The 21,982-nt window shown below is 37.2% G+C and overlaps 1 protein-coding gene across 3 annotated transcripts in view; it reads right to left on the bottom strand.

Moving 5' to 3' along the window:
- The window catches only part of EXOC6B (exocyst complex component 6B), a 615,405-nt gene that overhangs the window by 279,642 nt on the left and 313,781 nt on the right, over nucleotides 1-21,982 (bottom strand). For all 3 annotated transcript variants that reach the window (XM_007523677.3, XM_060187119.1, XM_060187121.1), the window contains exons 9-13: nucleotides 10,036-10,119; nucleotides 9,637-9,683; nucleotides 9,060-9,180; nucleotides 2,208-2,279; nucleotides 1,171-1,268 (exon numbers count right to left, since the gene is read on the bottom strand). In XM_007523677.3, coding sequence (XP_007523739.1) covers nucleotides 1,171-1,268; nucleotides 2,208-2,279; nucleotides 9,060-9,180; nucleotides 9,637-9,683; nucleotides 10,036-10,119 — 422 coding nt within the window. The remainder of the gene's footprint in view (nucleotides 1-1,170; nucleotides 1,269-2,207; nucleotides 2,280-9,059; nucleotides 9,181-9,636; nucleotides 9,684-10,035; nucleotides 10,120-21,982) is intronic.

The following is a 21,982-nucleotide window of genomic DNA, read 5'->3' as shown; positions in this document are numbered from 1 at the left end:
TCCTGCTGTCTCTCCCTCCCCTCTCAATTTCTCTCTGTCCTACTGAAGAAAGAGAGGGAGGGAAGAAGAATGAAAGGAATGTAAGAAGGAAGAAAGTGAAGGAAGGAGTGAAAAAAAAACAAAAAAACCAGAAGTCGACCAGCAGGAGCAATAGATTTGTGGTACAGGCACAAAGCCAAGTAATAACCATGGTAGAAATTAAAATAAGGAAGGAAGAATGGATGGATGGATAGATTAAAGGAACAATGTACATTCTTAGAATTAAGGTGAGAGATTAGTCCAGATTTAAAGGAGGGAAAGGAATCTAATGTCCCAGAGTGGAAGGTGAGAAGCATTTTAGTGGAGAATGAGGTATGCTAGCACATATTTTAGGGCAATGTAAAGATATACTGAGCATATACTATAAATAAATAAATAAACAAACAAACAAATAAATAAATAAATGGCACCTTAAAAAGAATTGGGAAACAAGATAAGCCAATCTGGTTAAGAGATAACACAGTGAACAAGGTCACTTTAAGTATAAAGATGTAAGGGTTCAAAAGGAAAAGAAGCAAAAGTGAACAGCTGTGTTTCTCTGAGATATGTCTCTCTCAGAAAAACAATCCAAGGAAGTATTTATGCGTAGACAGTACAGCACAATTAACATTCTTCATACTATAGATATGTCATAACGTACTTAACATATATGCTTCAAACACTGGATTGTAGTAGGTGACTTCTCAGTATGTGGAGATGGGAGAGTATGAGGGCTCACATGCACGAGTCTTCAGAAAAGACCCCTCCCTCTAAGCCTAGGTGATCCAAATGGGGTTCTAAAGTCATTTACTTATAAGTAAGGATGGATTAGGCATGATCCTTAATAAGAATGTTTAAAAAATAAAGAGAGAGAGAAAACAGAACAGAAAGACACAGATGACCTGGATGATATGAACCTAGATTCTTAACATTCATTCAAAGGATCAGAAATGGCATTTGTGGGCTCTTCACATGATACATAGCAATATACTAGACTGAATATTTCAGAAACTTTATTTGGTACATTCCTAAAATTTACTAGAATTCTGAGTCAGAACCTGAATTACAGCTAGAAAATATAAATCAAATGTAGCTTACACATCCAAAAATTCTTAAGCATAAATACATGTGTATGCACATATAATTTCTTACCTGAAAATACCTGCCCACTTCTTTAGCAGAGTTTCACTATACTGATCTCTGATTTCTAACAGCATGTCAAAAAGTTGATTTACAGGAAACCCATATACCTGAAACAAAATTTTTAAATGGCTTCATTTTCTGTGGTGAATTCTTTTTAGCAGCATGAGATTACAAACTGAAAAATGTTTTTCTTCTTTGGCCAACAATTTAAGTGAAATTGGATGAGGGCACCTTCCATTCCTACCTACCAGTATTTACATTTTAAAGATTAAAATATACACCCAGGAGTGGTAGATAGCGAACTCAAGGACTTATCTTGCACAAAGCTGGAGTCCTAGTAACGCATGGGGGTACTATGGACAGCACAAGGGGGGAACTCCATGAATGGTGGAGCTTTGCTACAGTGTCTCTCCTCTCTCTGTCATTCTTTTACTCTCTCCATCTCTCTCTCTTCCTCTCTCTCTAAAATAGAAAAATAAGAAAATCGCCCCAGGGAAAGGTTACCAAGTAGTGCTATAGAAGACGTCCCAGTGCTACATTAAAAAGAAATAAAAGTGAGCAAAATAGCTCACTATGGATATGTAATCAATTAAGGTTTGAGTTCAGCCCCCAATGTGCTGAAAAAAAAAATAATGACAGCAACATATACTGGGTATAAATGCCAACTAAATTCTCCCTTCAATTCCCCCTATAATTTTTTCCCTATAATTTAGGGCAACCTTCAGACAAAGGTAGAGAATTGAAAATGCACAAATCTCACCCACTTCTACATTATTATATAGAAGATAATATGCTGTTCAAATCAATGTCCCTAATTCAAGATGGCAGTTGAGAAAATCCAAACTCTCTCAGACACTTTATCTGAACCAAGAATATATTTTTTTTTAAATAAAAGTTAATGAGTGATTCTATTAATCAATTTTCTCTGGGGAAAAAACTGAATGCAGTAACTATTAATGAGAAAATAAAGGTCAGAGTGATGACCAGGAAATTCTATAAAGAAATACTAAGCTACACAAGTATATAAAAAAATGGAAGGAACAAACCTGAAGTGTGTCAGCAAAAAGCACAATGAGGTTCTTCAAATCTAATACGAGGTTTGGATCAGAGCAATAAGACTAGCGGGGGAAAAAAATACAAAGAGAAAAAAACACCATAATTAGTAAAAATAAAAGTAAATTTTGATATAACTGTTTATAGTGTTTTACTTTATGAAGTCTCTTTAGAAAGGGTATAATCCCTGCCTGTTTTAAGTTACTATCAGATATAGTCAGGGATGACAATAAGATTTGATCTACATTGTTAAGAGTTAAAAATTCAAAAATAGGGGGTCGGGCGGTGGCGCAGTGGGTTAAGCGCATGTGGCGAAAAGCACAAGGACCGGCGTAGGGAATCCCGGTTCGAGCCCCCAGCTCCCCACCTGCAGGGGGGTCGCTTCACAGGCAGTGAAGCAGGTCTGCAGGTGTCTCTCTTTCTCTCCCCCACTCTGTCTTCCCCTCCTCTCTCCATTACACTGGTTCTTGTGCTTTGCGCCACCTGCGCTTAACCCACTGCGCTACAACCCGACTCCCCTCTTTACCTGACTTTTAATTTCTAAGTGTGCTGAATTCTCTCACTCACACACAAAAAAACATTTGACAATTTATCCTGTTATCAGTGGTTTCTGTTTTATATACATGAGTCCTTGCTTGTTTCATACTATCAAAAATATGACAGTCTTTTTGGTGGAATAAGACTAATATCAATACAAAAGATTCTATCATTTAATAGCATTCAACTTCAATCCTACTTGCCATGTTAAATATTGTCATTTACGTTCCTATTTTATTTTCAGTCTTTTAAAGTAATATTTGTTAAATTTCTTTAATTTTTTTCTTTTTCAGAAAGAGACTTGAACACTAATCCCAGGTGGGAATGTATGCACTCTACTGGATGCAGCACCACCAGTCCCCCTTTTAAAATACCTTTTTTTTTTTAATGATTACCGGGGAGGAAACGACCAAACTATCTTCTAAGCCTGTGTATCATTTTCCATTCCTGTCAGCAATGGCAGAGAGTTTCTAATGTTCCACACCCTCTCCAGTTTTTGATGGGATCACTGTCTTGAAATTTTAGCAGTTCTAACAGGTATATCATCATGTTAAGTTGTTTGAATGTGCAATTGTCTGACGATGTGTGATACTGAAAATCCTTTGTATTCTTATCTTCTCTGGTGAGGTATGTGTTCAGAGTTTTGGCCTATGACTTATTTGGATTATCTGTTCTCACTGTGGAGCATTAACAATTCTTGGTATAGTTTTTTTGTTGTTGTTGTTTTTATTTGCCTCCAGGGCTATTGCTGGAGCTTTGTGCCTGAACGAATCCACTACTCCTGAAGGCTTCCCCCCCCCTTTTGTTGCCTTGGTTGTTGTGGTTATTATTATTATTGTTATTGATGTCATTGTTGTTGGATAAGATAGAGAGAAATGGAGAGAGGAGGAAAAGACACAGAGGGGGAGAGAAAGATTAGAGACACCTGCAGACCTGCTTCACCGCTTGTGAAGTGACACCCCTGAAGATGGGGAGCCAGGGGCTCAAACTGGGATCTTTAAAGCCAGTCTGTGTACTTCGCGCCATGTGTGCTTAACATGCTGTGCTACCACCCGACCCCTTGGGTATAGTTTCTATACTAGCCCTTTAACAGATATATGATTAGCAAGGATTTCCTCCCAAAATATGGCTTGTCAGTCATTCTCTTAATTTCACTGCTTTGCAGATACTCAGTCCTACTTAATATTTTTACAGTATGTCAATGAAAATAAATTGTGTGTTTCTGTTTTGCCTCTATAATTAAACACTTTAGTATTGAAATTATTTGTGCTTTTTACATATCTACATTTTGTTTTCTTGACATATTCCATGTTCTAAATTTAACCCAGATTATTCATTTTACTACTAGTATACAATCATTTCTATTAAAAATTCAACAATGTTGGAGTCAATTTTCGTATTCACATGTATATTATGATGCATTAGAAAGTGTCTCAAGAGAATATATTCTATAATAAAATTTTAGGATCATGGAGATATTCAATTTTACAAAATAATACAAACATTTCCAAAGGATTTTACTAGATTAAATTAACCCCACTAGTAGTATGTGAGAGTTCTGATTTCTTTACCATTTGTATTAAAAAAATCTTGCATATTTTCCTTCTGTTTTAATTTGCATCTCATTGGTATACTAAGGCTGAGCATCTTTCACATTTGTCAGCTGGAGTACTTCTATTATTTTTTTAAAGATTTATTTATTTATCCCCTTTTGTTGCCCTTGTTTTATTACTGTAGTTGTTATTGTTGTTGGATAGGACAGACAGAAATGGACAGAGGAGGGGAAGACATAGAGGGGAGAGAAAGATAGACACCTGCAGACCTGTTTCACCGCCCATGAAGTGACTCCCCTACAGGTGGGGAGCCGGAGGCTCGAACCGGGATCCTTACTACAGTCCTAGCGCTACGCGCCATTTGCGGTTAACCCGCTGCACTATCACTAGACTCCCTAAGCTGGAGTACTTCTTTACTGAAGCAACTGTTTACATCTGTTTTTTTTTGTGTGTGTGTGCGTGTGCGTGTGCGTGTGTGTTGGGGGGTCATTGATATTAACATAACGATATGTAGGAAGGAATCTTTTAAATGTCCTATATTAGTTCAATGCTGATTGTTTATGTTGTAAATATCATTTCTCATCATCTGGCTTATTATTCCTACTATCTTTGGTGGGGTTCTGTTATGTAGCTTCAATCTGGCTCAATGTATAATATGTTAATCTTTTCTTTATGGTGAGTGCTATTATATTTTACTTGAGAAATATATTTCACTATGTTTCCAGTTATGCAACGACTAGTAATTCAATAGGAAAACATAAAGAATTACTTTAGAGAATGATAGAAAATCAGAATAATATATAGGTTTTTGATAATATAATCATTCAGACTGTTTTTGAGATGTATCTTGATGTTTGGGTCCCTGTTACTTTGTTTTGATTTCTTTGTAATATAATAGTGTCATGAAATAGAATTAGCATTTGTGGCATCAAGCACTCTTTCTCATAATGGATAAAATGGTTCACTGAGCAAATGTGTTTGATGTTCACTTATTTTTTAATAGCTTTGTTGAGATACAATTCCAATGCAATATAACTCACCCAGTTAAAGTTTACAACTCAATGTTTTTTTTTAATTTTCTAATACATATTTGAAGTTATGTGCAAAACAGCTTCAGTCAAATTAAGAACATTTTCTACTTCTCATAAAGAAACCTCAGACCCTTCAAGCTAACTCTCTCTACCTTTACTCCTCCTACCATCAACCTACTCCCACCTTGAAGCAACTATTAACCTATCTACCTTATGACGCTACACTGGAACAGTTTTACTGGAAAAATGAGATGCGGCCAGGAGATGGCTCACCAGATGGAGTACACACTTTGCCATGCATAAGGACCCGGGCTCAAGTCCCCCATGACCACATGGGAAGATCTGCATGGGGGAAGTTTTATGAGTGGTGGAGCATTGCTGCAGTGTCTCTCCTCTCACTCTCTTTATCTCTACCTCAGTCTGTCTTCCACCCTCTATATAGAAGGAAAAAAAAAGAAGAAGAAAGAATTTGGCCAAGAACGATGGAAGTGTGCAGATGTGAGCCCCGGTGGTTAAAATGAAAGAATGATTTTTAAAAATGCTACTTTATTCTACATATCAAAAGAGTATGAAGTATAACTACAAAGAAAAACTCCCATTTGATGAACTATTTCCATACTATAAACTTTAAGCAACACAATTGGAAAGCATTCTTCCTTAATGGTGTTAAATGGCACTGCATTTTTCTATTCAGTCATACAGATTTGCCACAATCTCAAATGCATACGCAAAAGTACAGGGAGTAGAGCTGTAGCGCAGCGGGTTAAGCACACATGGCGCAAAGCACAAGGACGGGAGTAAGGATCCCGTTTTGAGCTGCTGGCTCCCCACCTGCAGGGGAGTTGCTTCACAGGCAGCAAAGCAGGTCTGCAGGTGTCTATCTTTCTCTCCCCCTCTGTGTCTTTCCCTCTTCTCTACATATCTCTCTGTCCTATCCAACAATGACGACATCAATAACAACAACAATAATAATACAAAACAAGGGCAACAACAGCGAAAATTTAAAAAATAATTTAAAAAAGAAAAAAAGTACAGAAAATATTAAGAAATTCTGCTTACAAAAAAGGAATTGCTTGGAAGAAAACTAGGGTTTCTAAAAAGAAAAATAGCTATTTATTTATTTTACTAGAGCACTGTTCAGCTCTGACATATGATGGTGCAGGGGATTGAACCTGGGACCAGGGAGCCACTGGTCTGAGAATCTTTTTGCATAACCATTACGCTATCTCCCCTGCCTGAAAAAGTTTTTCCAAAGAAAAATATTAAAATTGATAAAACTAGTTTGATAGAAACAAAATCAAGAACTTCGATCCCACAAAATAATAGTAAAGTTAGCTAATAAATGATTGAAGGAAAAAAATCCTTAAATTAACATCCTTAGAAAGCCATAAAACACTGAAACTAGGATTTCAAGTGGGGAGCATGTAAAGTATTTAACCAAAAGGCATTAAAGCAAATAAGTGTCAAAATACATATACTATTATTGGAAAATACCAGATACAAAAATATGACAGTGATCTTCATTTTAACTTAGATGTTTACTGCATAAAGATTAGTTCAAATTTTTAGGAGCAAGAGAACAGTAGGGAAGTAATAAAGAGGTTCTTAAGTTAATTTAGAAATAATAAGATTTTTAACAAGATTTTTGAGTATATATATATGTACATATACAATTTAATCACACATAATATATAATAATGGGAAAAAGTATGGCATCCTAAGATAAAAATAGAAGAAAAATATATATACACACTCATACATAGATATCAATCAGGATAGAGATGCCTTCAGAATACACTGAGAAAAACAATGTCACAGACTCAACAGCATCATAATTACTCATATTCTTCCAAATTTTTATGTTTAAATCTCAACCCTCCTTCTGACTGATTTTGGAGATATTTAAAGTCAAATTAGGTTGCAAGGTAGTCCTTAATATCCTAATATTGGTTGGTGTCCTTATAAAAGGAGGAAGAGGAGGAGAATACAGCATAATAATTATGTGAAAGACTTTCATGCCTGAGATTCTGAGTTCCCAGGTTCAGTCATAAACCAGAACTAAGCAGTGCTCTAAAAAGTAAAAAATAAAATAATAAAATACATAGGAAGATACAGTAGAAATGCAGACCCAGGAATGTGATTCTCTGTAAACCAGTAGGTGAGGTCTTACCAAATATCAATAAAAATCTCAGACCTTTTCCCATATTTGGGAGCTACTCTCTTCCCTGATCCAGTTTTCTGGTCCTTTTTCCAACTATGACACCGTCTCCCCAGACAATAACTTAGGTCACCTGTATGTTAGATGTCAGGCTCATGCAAAAACTAGTAGGGTCATGGGCCCCTTGGAATATACCTAAAATAGACATACTAGCTTCATCCAAAACAGAGATCTCAAATCTTCATCTGCTATATTCTTGTCTTTAGGTTCATGATTATTCAACAATTTGTTCTACTTTATATATCTCAATTCTTTTTCAGCCACCAGATTCCAGATGCTATCATAATACCAACATGACTTCACTGGACAGATGACCCCTCCCCCCCAATGTGTCTTGGAGCCCTGCCTCCCCAGATCCCTGGCCCACTAGGGAAAGAGAGAGACAGGCTGGGAGTATGGATCGACCTGCCAATGCCCATGTTCAGCGGGGAAGCAATTACAGAAGCCAGACCTTCCACCCTCTGCACCCCATAATGACCCTGGGTTCATACTCCCAGAGGGATAAAGAATAGGAAAGCTATCAAGGGAGGGGATTGGATACGGAGTTCTGAAAGTGGGAATTGTATGGAATTGTACCCCTCTCATTCTATGGTCTTGTCAATACTTCTATTTTATAAAAAAAAAAAAAAAAGCCCTCAGACTTTCAGCCTCCAGAGCTTTAGGAAAATAAATGTCTTTTCTTTGTTTATGCCACCCAGCCTATAATATTTTGCTATGGCAACAAGCTAAATAAAACCACAGATCATCCTAGTAATATTACTGTACATGGTGGGTCACTTTTAAAAAATACAGAGTCCAACCTTATAATAAACCACTCTCCAAGGAAATATAACTTTGTAATAGTAAAGACTTTGGCTTTTTCACTGTAGTAATCACAAAGTCAACAAGTATTTATAAAATTTTGAATAAACACTAATAAAGTTTATAAACAAAATATATAAAATTTATAAAATAAAAACTTTTAAGAAACAGAGTCAGTGTATTCTAACTATACTAAAGTAGGTATCACTAGAAAAGTTCATGACATATTAATACCATGGGACTTCATAATTAAGAAATGCATTGATAAGTTATAAGCATTTCTTTTATCATGAAGTTATGAATTAAAATGTAAACTCCAAAACGAATTATTAGGCGTTATTGAGGGCAATATGGAGTACTGGCTAAGAACATGGGTCATACTGTATAAATTTGATTCCACGCTATTTTATAGAATTGGAGTAAGAATGAAAGGTATGAAGCATACTTAACAATACCTGACCCACAGAGAGCAATCAAAAATGTTATTGTTTTCTTATTGCTAAAAGTTTATATCCACAAGAGTGGGCTCAGTACTATAAAACAAACATGACAATTTGAAGAGGTTATTTGTGTGTTTTTTGAAGGTGCCTGGTAAAAAAAGCATTCCAAACCATATACAGTGAATTATTTAAAAATAGCAAAACACTCATAAGTATCAGCTAATCATCTCTACAAAAGGATTTCTCAAGAATTACTTTTACATACCGAGTGGGTACGGAGTGCTGCAATGGTCTTAGAAAGTGCCATTTCCCATAGTTCATCAATATAGGCTCTGTTTACTAAACCCTGGGTTGTATGGAGGATATGATCTTCAACCACAAAAAAGCTAAGAGTTGGGGGATGGGGAGGAAGAGAACACACAGCTGTCAGGAATTACAGTTTGACCAGTATATCCAGGGTTTTACAAATATTAAAAACTATCATGAAATGTGAAGTTAACAGTCATTGATGTCTTAGAGAAAAACCATCTGCTATGATATTTTCCTGATTAATTAGTCCCCTCTTAACAAGAATGAAGAAATAAAATGTCAAATGCAGTAAGATTAAAAGTCAATATTTTTCTCCCTTTAGCCACAAAAAAGTACTTTCCAAAAACACAAGAGACTTGTAGTATATCTCTGTGGTATCATAAGAAAAATACAAAACAAATTGTCCTGATTACTTAAAAAAGGGCAAAAAGTGAATTTACCAGGGTTCCATTTTTCTGAGCCTTACAAGTCTATGTATTAAAGTTATAAATTTAAATACAGACACACACAACATACATAAATTATACACTTACCCTACAATTTGATTAAAATATTTCCTGTAGCCATCTAAAGTTTCATGCTACAACAGACCAAAGAAGAAATGTTACCGTTTTTGTTTCTACACATTAAGACATAGTCAAAACCGATGACATAATTTCTTAGAGCTCAGTTCCCAAGATTATGAGTAAATATAACAATAATCTTACAGGGTTACAGTGAAAAAAAATGAGACAATGCATAAATAATACTTAGAACAATACCTGACACAGAGTCATCAATAGATGTTATTTGCTACCTTCTTATTACAATTGCATCCAACATTAATAGTTTCAGAATCACAGTTGGGGGGGAGGGAGGAACTTATGCAAAATAACTAAAGTATACCAGAGAAAGTAACTGAAAATGTGAGACAAGTGAAGGTGATATTCTACCATGTTAGATGGAGGCTGGAGCACCAAGCGGGCCTGTTTTCGCCTCTGTTTTCGGTAGTAGTTCTCAAATGTTTCCCGGGCACCCTGAAAAAGAAATGAGAGGAATAGGTTGGCACAACTGCAACAATCACTCTTTTTTTTTTTTTCATGTGAAAAAAGAACTACCAAGGTCTGGAGTTAAGAAAGTCACACATTTCTCAAAATCAGTTGTTTTTACAATGATAATGATCGCATAGAAAAAAAAAAAAACATAACCACTAAAATTTAATGAGCCTTATTTACAAATCCATAGGGTGGATACGAAGACTTTAAAGGGGTAAGTACCAGAACTCAACTGCCAATAAACCAAAGCTAGCTTCTGAACTAATTATCACAACTTCACAAGAATGAAGACAAACCAACATTTTCATAGGTTATAACAACAGCTGGGAAAATGTTCCTCAAAAAAGCACCACAAAACATTCCAGAAGAAAAAATGTCCAGGGTTAGAACTAGTCTCAAATGACTCATAAGCAAAGGGAGTAAGGAAAGCAGAAAAGAAGCAGGAGCTGTTCCCATAGAGACAAAATCTATCATAAGATTAACATCAAAAGTGAAGAAATAAAGTCATAGAAATTCCTGGTGCACAATTTTCACTTTTTTAAAAAATTTTATTTATTTATTTTATTTATTTTTAACCAGAGCACTGCTCAGCTCTGGCTTATGGTGGTACAGGGGATTGAACCTGGGATTTTGGAGCCTCAGGCATGAGAGTCTCTTTGCATAACCATTATGCTATCTACCCCACCCTTTTTTTAAATAATCTTATTGGGAGGTTAATGGTTACACAGTTGTTGACACATAGGTAAAACCACTCATCCTTCCATGATAGGTGTTTGCAGAACACTCTCATCCCCAGTGTTTCAGGCATCAGAATGCCAATATCCCCTCAACACCCATCCCTGCTTTCCTTTCCCAAAGTCCTTTGCTCTGCTGCAATCCAACACATTAAATCTAAGTTTCACTTTGTATTTTCCCCATCTGTCTTGTTTCTTAACTCCCATCTATAAATGAGTTCATCCAGTATTTGTCCTCTTTTTGGCTTATCTCACAAATAAGTCCTTCAAATTCCATCCAAGAAGAGAACTTCTAGGTTTAAACTGAAAGGTGCTCTGGAGAACAATTGACACATGGCCTCTGTAACTGGATTAAATTGTGTCCTCTCAAAATTCGTGTCTTTTCCTGGACCTCCAAATGTGATCTATTAAAGAAATCATTATTTACTTAAGATTCAGTCAGGAGACGGCTTGCTTGATAGAGCCAATGATGCCTTGTTGTGAGGCCCTGGGTTGGAGCACCAGTACCATATGTGACATGATACACAGCATCAAGGTAACTCTACAAATAGAGGGATGCCACAGTGTCTCCCCTTTCATCTTTTCTTTTTCTTTCTCCTTTTTCTCTTGCTTTAATGCCACCCCATCAAAGTATCAATGAAGTTCCTTAAAGAAATATAACAAAAGCTTAAAAAATATCTTTGGAACCAAGAAAATCCCCAGAATTTCCTAAGCAATCTGAAGAAAAAAAGAACAGGACTGGAGGCACTATACTACCAGACCTCAAACTATACTGCAGAGCCACTATAATCAAAACTGCCTGGTACTGGATCAAAAATAGACACACAGATCAGTAGAATAAAATGATTCTAGGTAAATGTGATTGAAATATGCAAACAGATGAGATTGAAATATCACATATTGCCATGCACAAAAGTTAACTCCAGGTGGATCAAGGCAATTGGCATTAGGCCAGAAACTATCAGATATATACAAAAAACATTGACAGGACACTTCATGGGCTCTGCCTAAAAAAGCCTTCAAAGATTTAAATCCAAAAGCAAAAATAAATCAATAGGACTATATCACACTAAAAAGTTTCTGCACAGCAAACAATATCACCACCTAAACAGAGAGACACCCAGTGGCAGACAAAGGACTAATACCCAAAACACAGAAAAAGCTCAATAAAATAAACAATGAGGAAAAAAAAAACAACCCCACTAAAAAATGGTGCCAGCACATGGACAGACATTTCATTGAGGAAGAGATCCAGAAGATCAACAGATGAGGCGTTCAAAGTTCACTGATCATCAGAGAAATGCAAATAAAGACAACAGTGAGATACCACTTTACACCTATGAGAATGTCATACATCAGAAAGGACAGAAATGACAAATGTTGGAGAGGATGTAGATAAAAAGGGATACTTCTTCACTGCTGGTGGGAGTGCAAAATGGCCCAACCATTGTGGAAACCAATTTGGAGACTTAGTGGGACACTACCCTACATCTTAGCAATTCCTCTCCTAGGGGTCAACCCAAAGGAGACATAAACACCTATCAGAAGAGATCTATGCATATCTGTCTTCCTCACATCACAGTATGCAATTGCCAGAACCTAGAAACAACACAGATGTCCAACATCAGATGAATGGCTATAAAATGTGGAATATATACAAGATGGAATACTACACATCTGTTTAAAAATGAATAGGTTTTCTCCTTTGCATTCTCATGGATGAAATTTGAGGACATCATGTTGAGTAAGATAAGCCAAAAAGAGGACGGATATCACTTCACCTCACTATTAGTGGGACTTAATAAAGTAGGGGATGAGAAGGGAGTGCACAAAGTGAAACATGGACTGAAATGATGCGCTGCACCAAAGCAAAGGATTCTGGAGCAGTGGAGGAAGAAGGAGAGGGAGACAAATTTGGAGGCCTGGTACACAATGAAATTTTATTCATATATTGACGATTTCATTGTAAAATATTAACCTCCTCAATTTAAAAAAAATGTAAGAATAGAAAATGGTCGTGAGGGAGGTGGGGTCAACGTACTCTGCTACTGAGGAAGATGGTCTTGAAATTAATGTAGCCAAGAATGTTCCCAGCTATGACCCTGGCATGCAAGTTTAGACCGACAGGATTACACAGGCTCCTGTGCTAAATACAAATAGACATGGGCCTGAGGTCAGATAGATGGGGTTTACAGATAATGTTATTTATATACTTTCCCCATATCTGGGAGCTACTCTCTGTCCTGATCCAACTTTACAGTCCTATTTCCAACTCTGACACCATCTCCCCAAATGATACTTTAAACCCACTTGAATATTAGCTGTTAGGCTCAAGCAAAATTAGTAAAGTCATGGGCCTCTTCGAATATACCTAAAATAGGTTTCCTAGCTCCTTACAACAGGAAGACCCCAAATCTTATCTGCTCTATTCTTACCTTTAGGTTCCTGATTATTAAACAATATGTTCTGCTTTATATCTTAATGCTTTTCAGCCACCAAGATGCAGGTGCTACCATGATGCCAACCTGACTTCCCTTGGCAGACAACCTATGTGTCCTGAAACCCCACCTCTCCAGAGTCCTGCCCCACTAGGGAAACACAAAACAGGGTGCAGGTATTAATCAACCTGCCAATGCCTATGTCCAGCGGAGAAGCAGAAGCTAGACCTCCCACCTTCTGCACCCCATAAAAAGCTTTGGTCTATACCCCAGAGAGATAAAGAATAGGGGATGGGATATGGAGCTTTGGTGGTGGGAGATGTATGGAATCGTACCCCTCTTATCCCACAATCTTATTGATTACATTTATTATTAAGTAATTAATAATAAAAAGGAGAAAAAATAAAATGGTCATTAAAGTCACTCAGCACTATTGCACATGCACAAGGTGCTGTGTTCATTACCCACACATTAAAAAATAGTAATAATAGAGGCTCAGTCAAAACAAATGGAGTTATAGTCACCCTAAATTCAATAATAAGCCTATAAAAAAGGAGATAAGTGGGAAGTTAGGCAGTGACACACATGGCTAAGCACACATACTACCATGTACAAGGAACAGGGTTGGAATTCTTTCACATCACCTCCAGGGAAATGCTTCAAGAGTGGTGAATAAGTCTGTGTCTATCTTTCTCCCCTACCCTCTCAATTTCTCTCTCCTATCAAGAGTAACAGAAAGGAAGAAAAAAAAATGTAAAAATGGTCATCAGGAGAGGTGGATTCATAGTGCAAGTACCAAGCCCCAGCAATAACCCTGGTGGCAATAAAAAATATGTAACAATAATTTAAATTTTAAAAAGAGGAGAAAGGTGGCTTGAGAGGTGACACAAAAAGAGTTCAAAAAGTACAAGTGAGGTCCTGACTATAAATCCCAGCACTGCATAAGCCAGAATGATGCTGTTTTCTCTTTTACTTTTTCTCCCTCTGTTAAGAAATAAATAAAACTAAAAAAAAAAAAAATTTAAGACAAGCAAGAGGATACACTTAGGAAGACAGACACACATGGGTAGAGCATCATGATGTCATAGGCATAGACACTGAAGCAAAAGGACTGCAAACCAAAAAACACTGCTTGCTGAACAAGACCAGAAACTGGAAAGAGAAAAGGAGAGATTCTTTTCAGAGACTCAAAGGGAAAATGGTCTCCTGTCACAGTGATTTTGGATTTCTAGTCTCTAAAATTGAAACAATAAATTTCTGTTGATTTAAGCCACTCAGCTGATAAAATTTATTACACCAGTCCTGGGGAATTAATATAATCTAGAAGCTTTTAAAAAATATGTCATCCCCAGACTGGGAGTATGGACCGACAATTACAGAAGCCAGACCTTCCACCTTCTGCAACCCACAACAACCCTGGGTCCATGCTCCCAGAGGCATAGAGAATGGGAAAGCTATCAGGGGAGGGGATGGGATATGGAGATTGGGTGGTGGGAATTGTGTGGAATTGTACCCCTTCTACCCTATGGTTCTGTTAATTTATCCTTTCTTAAAAAAAATAATAAATTAAAAAAAAATTTAAAAATATGCCATCCCCCTCATCACTAAATTCTACTCAATTCAAGATTTTTTTTCTAAAAAAAAAATGAGTGGAAAAGGAGAGACTGCCACTAATAAAATGACATGTCACAGGGGGATAGATTTAATATCTCAAGTTCCTTCATTGCCTAAACCATAGCCCTAAGCATAAACATTTTTGCCTACACACTTAATATCTTAGATTTGCAAAATGACCAAACTCTGGTAGTGGGATTAAATTGATCATGAAGCTCTGAAAATGTATCTGCAATATAGCTCTGTAGACATCTAAATCAACTACAACTTTAGGCCAGACAGATCAAGACATTTTAGGCTTATAAGTATCTAAAATACAAAGAGGTTCAGAAGCCACTAAAAGGGTTCAAAGCATAGTGAAGTCAAGTATATTAATATAGATACTGAACACTGGATTATCATAGAAAACAAACCTCCCCAACTAGCCTAGTTATGGTAATAATAATTAATAACTGATATTCTAAACTCTTTCTAAGATTATAAGAAATTCCTTGCATTCTCTATAAGACTCCCCATTCTCCTAGTCCTGGTACCCCTAGGATTATGCCCATACTCTTGATATTTCTTCTCTATGATTCCTTACTACCATACCACCTCTATCGCCTTCATCCAAATCGCTACTGATGCTGCCACCCCACATTATACTGCTACTGAAATCCTACTGTGGACTGAAACACAGGACTACCTACATCCAAGGTTAGACAGTACATCCTCTAAGTAACAGATACCAGATTAGGCTACAATTTAGGGTACTGGTATCCATAAGCATGGGGCAATTACATAATTCAAAGTTAAGTGCTCAGTAATGGTTGAAGTGCCTAATGAAGGCATCATAAATTCTCTAATAGATTGGACTGAGACCAAATTAGCTGAGCAGCCTAGCAGAAAGGCCCAAAAACCTAACTCTGACTGGGCTCAACAAATGATACTCAATGCCTAAACAACTGAGAGAAAAATCTAAGATCATCAGATAGAGAGGACTATAAAAGTTGGGTAAGGGCAAAAGACTGGCCCACTTAATTTGTCACACCACCTCATCATCTGGGGGCCTAATTAGGGAATCTTTGGATTTCCATACACAAATGATAGGCCTAGACCTCTAAAGGGTCCCTCTCTCCACCACCACTGGTTGCTTCCATAAGGAACGGCATCTTGTGGGCCCGCCTAGGACCCTGTCCTCGCCATAAAGCAACAATGGTAGGGATAGCCCCAGTCTCCAAAGGGTGGCTGGGGCTATCCTGCCCTGCAACTCAGAAAACACTGGTCCTGAAGTAAATGTAGCCTGTAATGTTCTGAGTTGTGACCATGAACTCAGACCAGTAGGGACTTTGAGGTTACACAGGCTCTGGTGCTAAATACTTATGGGCCCTGGAGCAGGTGAATGGAGGTAAATAGTTAATCTTAGCCATAGATTTTTGTTTTCTTTTTAAGAACTGAAGCTACTCCCTGCCCTAATCCAACTTTCTAACCCTTTTTCTCTACTTTGACACAATTCTTTAAAATAATATTCTTATCTAACTTCAGGCTAGTTACCAAACTCATGTAAAACTAACATGCCGGGATAGCCTGAGGGTGCTTCTTCCCGAGCTAGTGCTCTCTGGGTTGGAGAGAACTCAACATAGTTGTGTGCACCCACATATATGCCTAAAATGAATTTTCTAGTTTTCTTCTACTGTGATCCCTAATCTTATGTGCTCTAATCCTACTTCTTGGTTCCTGTTCATTTACCATTTTGTCTCAACTTAGGTCATGCCACCTTCCAGACACCAAGTTACAGATGCTACCATGACTCCACCCTGACTTCTCTGGGCAGACGATCTCACCAATATGTCCTGGACCCTCACAACCCCATAGTTCTGGTCCACTAGGGAAAGACAGAAACAGGCTGGGGATATGGATCAACCTGTCAACACCCATGTTCAGCAGAGAAGCAATTACAGAAGCCAGAACAACTACCCTCTACTTCCCAAAAACTATTCTGATCATACTCCCAGTGGGGGAGAAGTGATAGGATGAAGATAAGAGGACTCTGCACTCTAGTTCCATCAGCATCCAGAGAGAGAAAGAAAAGGAGAGGGGCATGTGGAGGTAGTTGTCATGAGTGGCTTAGAGGGGAAGAGAGGATTGAATTAGGAAAAAAAAAGGGGGGGACAACAATGTATAAATGTGGACAGATATTTGTAGAGAAGATGGTTGGCCCATGTCTATAACCTTGGGGGACAGTGATGGTTTGCAGTGGAGAGACTACAAGTGGAAGATTCAGAACTCTGGTGGTGGGAATGGTGTGGATTCAAACCCCTGTTGACATGTAATTCTAAAATATAAAAATAAATAAATAAATATTAAGAAAAGAAAAGGAGAGATCGCCTAGCACAGTGGCTAAGATCCTGCATTGGGAGCAAGATACTTTCATTCATATCATGGTTCTGCTGTTTCAAATCAGGCTCTTCTTCTTATAAGCTAAATGAACTATGTAATTTCTAACTTAACTACTTTTCAACTTTATCAATGTAGCTACTTTCACTTCTGCTTTTTTATATACATAGTAGATATGCTGTGGCTTTTCATTCACCAACTTTACATGGTTGGCCTTAGAATCTTAAAGACTTGGCTGATAATTACTAACTAGTATGTTAGGTGTTGATTTTTAAAATACGATCATTTCAAATAAGATAAAATCAGTGATAAAAGTGAAAGCCCTGTTCATCTGAGAACGTGCGAATTCTTGTTTAAACTTAGCTTGCTTTCCTTCACCTTCCTGTTTAAGTGCCGCCACTGGAGCTCCAACCCTTCACCTTCCTAAGTCTACAGGAGTATAGTCAATATGACTTCTTTATTAAAAATATCATTAAACTGGGAAACTAGGCGATTTAAGATACTAAGTCATGCAAACTCAATAATGTAGCCCAGTGGTAAATAAGCATTTTCTACAGAGGGCAAGGTAGTAAATATTTTTAGGCGTGGCGAACCACGAAATGTCTGTTACAACTTCTTTTTTTCCTCCAGGGTTATCACTGGGGCTCCGTGCCAACACTATGAATCTACTGTCCTGTGGCCATTTTTTTCAATCTTTTTTGGATAGGACAGAAAGAAATTGAGAGAGGAGGGGAAGATAGAAGGGAGGAGAGAACGACTGACACCCACCACCACCACCACCACCGCAGGTAGAGAGCCAGGGGCTCGAACTGGGATCTTTACTCGGGTTCTTGTGCTTCATACTATGTGTGCTTAACCAAGTGAGATACCGCCCTACCACACAACTATTCAACTCCGTAGCTGCAGTGCCAAAGCAGACATATGCAATGCATAAGTATGGCTGTATTTCAATAAAACCTAACTGTGGGAGCTCATAAGCATTTCACATGATTTTCACCTGTGATGAAACAGTATTTTTCTTTTACAAAGCATTTGAAAATATAAAAATCATGTTCAGTTCACAGATGACACAAAAACAAAGCAGCTGGCTTTGGCCAGGGACCATGTTATTGTTGACCTTTGGTGTAACTTTAAAATGCTAGTGTAATTATAACTGGACACATCTGAGTCATTTTGCCTATAAAATGAAACCAAATATTAAGGCATTCATCTCAAGGCTTTCTTAATTCATAAGTTAATGAGGTAGCAAATTATTCTATTTAAAAAGAAGTGGAAACTGCCTGTTGGTTTGTTAAGGCATCCCACACTTGTTACCATTTCACAACATCGTGGTATTATTAAATGCCAAGTACATTCTGCACATACTGACAGGCTTTTCATTTTAAGATTAACAGTACTATAGACCCTTTATTATTCTAGTGTGACGTTAGATATTCAACATGCTTGAGAGCCAAGGTATACTTAGCTGAGAATTTAAGGAAAGTCTTCTCTCTAATTAGACCATACTACACTGATTCAATTATTTGTTATAAATTATGGAAAATGCAGAAAATGAAATTCTACATAAAACCAAATCAAGCACTTCTACTTAATTCTAAACTAGATAAAATTTACCTTTCAATGATTCACTCAATAGAATAAAAACTAAAGAAGAAACCAATTCATCTACTAGGTCTGGGCTCTTCCTTTACAAAAATGAGTTAGGTTTTCCCCAGTTACAACTAACAATTCACTTTTGGTTGTTAAGCTTCCTTTACCAATTCTGTTGACTCGAAGCATACAGGTGGAATTTGAGAAGTAAATATCTAACCAGTGCTAGTAACTGATTAAGGCCATTCACATTCACAAATAAGTAAACAGATGAACTATATAGATTTGCCACTTTAGCTTCAAGCTCCTTTAACTATTAATTTTTTAAAACTCAAAAAACATTCCAAAGGTGTTGTAGCAATGTAATTAATACGTGGTATGTATCACAGGAAAAAAAAAGATATACTATATATACAACCAAGTTATAGACACCAAGGATTGTCCCTATCCTCACTGAATCTATAGCCTATAGTATAGGACTGGCAACTGGCTTACAATTATATTAAAATACATTACAGGATTCTACGGACTGGAGTGGAATATGTGTGTGTTGTTGCCGTTGTTTTTGTAGAAAGGAAGAAGAGACTAAGGAGAAGGAGGAAGGAAAGAAGGAGGGAGGATGAGTAAACTAATATATCCCTACCATTTCACACTGTAAGGGAAAGAGATAACAAAAGATGTGGTTGAAGGGTTTTATAAATCAGTTTTAGGATATTTGGACTTCAACACTAAATACAAGAGTTTTAGAAACTGTTGTAACATAGTTATTACAAAAAAAGTAATTGTTTTTATCTGTATTTTTTTTTCCACCAGGATTATTGAGGCTCGATGCCTGTGTGACAACTCCACCGTTCCTGGTGGCTTGTTTTCTTCCTCCCTTCTCTCCCCATTTCTGTCTCTGTATAAAAAATTAAAAAAAAAAAAAAAAAAAAAAGGAGGGAAAGAAAGAAAGAAGATGGGGGGGTGAGAAAGAGAAAAACTAGCAGCTAGAAAGAGAAAAACTCATGAAGTTCCCTTCATGCAGGTGAGGCCCTGGCAGCTAGGACATATCTGCATTTTTTCACTCCTTTTGAAACTATTAATTTTATAAGTAAAATTTGACTTCTAGAAAAAAATCAAACAAAAGGCTAGCTGGTGGCTTATGCAGAAGGCGTACGTTACCAGGAGGGACGGACTAGTTCAAGGCCTTGAGCCCCACCTGCAGAGGGAAAGCTTCATAAGCAATAGAGTAGTGCTACAAGTCTCTCTCCCTCTCTCTCTCTCTCTCTCTCTCTCATCCCCTACCTGCAGAGGGAAAGCTTCATATGGAGTAGTGCTACAACTCTCTCTCTCTCTCTCTCTCCCCCCCCTGCCTATATCTGCTTCTCATCATATTAATTATAAAAATATAGCTTCATAAGCAATGGAAAGCTTCATAAGCAATGGAGTAGTGCTACAACTCTCTCTTTCTCCCTCCCTCCCTATATCTGCTTCTCACCATATTAATTATAAACTATAGATTCTAAAACGCTATTGTGATTATAATTGTACACATAGAAAAAAATGATAGAAAAAAGAAAAAAATGGGACACGTAGAATGAAAAAGTGGTCACCAGGAACAGTGGACTAGTCATGCAGATGCTGAGCCCCAGTAATATGCTTGATAGAAAAAAAAAGATTTAAAAAATTTAGATGATACAGATTAGACAAAGAAGGAAAACAGTCATTAGTAACCCCACAATCCAGAGATAATAACCATTTACTTTTCTGGTGTTTTACTTTATATAGACACCTTTCTATTTTAAATTAATAGATATTTCATATACACTTATGTACATTTATACATATATACATATGATCATACTACCCATGGTCTCATGAAACTTATCATGCAAAAATCTTTGCTCCAACATCATAATTAGCATGATCCACTTTTACTATATAATACTGCTCCAATCCCTCTCTTCAAACATGTTATGAATTGTCACTATATAAGTGGAATGTGAATAAATACTTAAAAACAAAAAATACAAGTGGCACCTTTGAACTCCCCATGTCTAGACACTATCTGGATATAAACATAGCGAGTATGCACATTATTGTCACTCACTGTGGGGAGATGAGTGAGGCTTTTTGTTTTTTCTATAAAGTGTTAATATATATTAACAAAACTCAAGAGTCACATTTTAGCTGCTATAGGTTATAAATATATGCCAGTAATCAAATAGTCAATAAATCACTATTATGTGATTCTCACTCTTGAGATACGGGTTGGAAGAGAGAGGAAAATAAAAGACTTTTCCATGGATTATTTTTCTTTTCTTATTTGTTCTTGCTTCCTTTCTTTTTGGATAAAGGGAGAGAGAGAGAAGCAGAGACATCTGAAACACTGTTTCACTGCTCAAGAAGCTTCCCCCTATCAGGGAGGACCTGGGTAATGTGTGCGCTCTACTAAATGAGCCACCACCTGCTACTCCATGAATGTATTTTCCTTCATATAGAACCACAAGGTACACCATGTACACATACACCCTGAACAGTTCATATTAAGTTCCACAGTTCCAAACACTGGTAGCTTGTGCATGTCTAACTTTGTGGGGGAGGGGGGTTGCGGGGGGATGGAGAGGAGACCAAAAAAAAAAAAGTCTTACACTCAGACACCTGACTCTACTTTTAAGAGTGGGGGGATGGAGCAGTGTGAAAAGTGAGATAGGTAGACCTTAGCTCACTTAAATATTTCAAGTGTTTTTTTCTAAATAGCTTTTCATCCAGTGGGCCTTTCTGGTTGAGACTACTATGGAGTCTACTGAAGAGTGGGGCTGAGTCCTTCTCATCCATCACAATAACAGAAAATTAACCCTTAGACTGAGAAGCAGCTAAGGACATTTACTCAAAGAATAAGAAGGGAAGTACACACCATTGTTCTTCCGGCTTTGCCTACAGGAAGCAATATTTCCATTTGGTCTTGGGCAAAGCCTGTAATTTCACCACCCTGACTGCAGCTGGAACTCCCTTTTAACTGTCCCGGCACCCAAGTGAAGACAGGTTTATTCAGAGTTTAAAAAGAGAAGAAAAAAAACAACCTGAAAGGACCATTTTAATTTGCTTCTATGT

This window comes from Erinaceus europaeus, chromosome 3 (genome assembly GCF_950295315.1).
Source record: "Erinaceus europaeus chromosome 3, mEriEur2.1, whole genome shotgun sequence".
Lineage (NCBI taxonomy): Eukaryota > Metazoa > Chordata > Mammalia > Eulipotyphla > Erinaceidae > Erinaceus > Erinaceus europaeus.
This window is presented reverse-complemented; position numbering and strand designations above follow the sequence as displayed.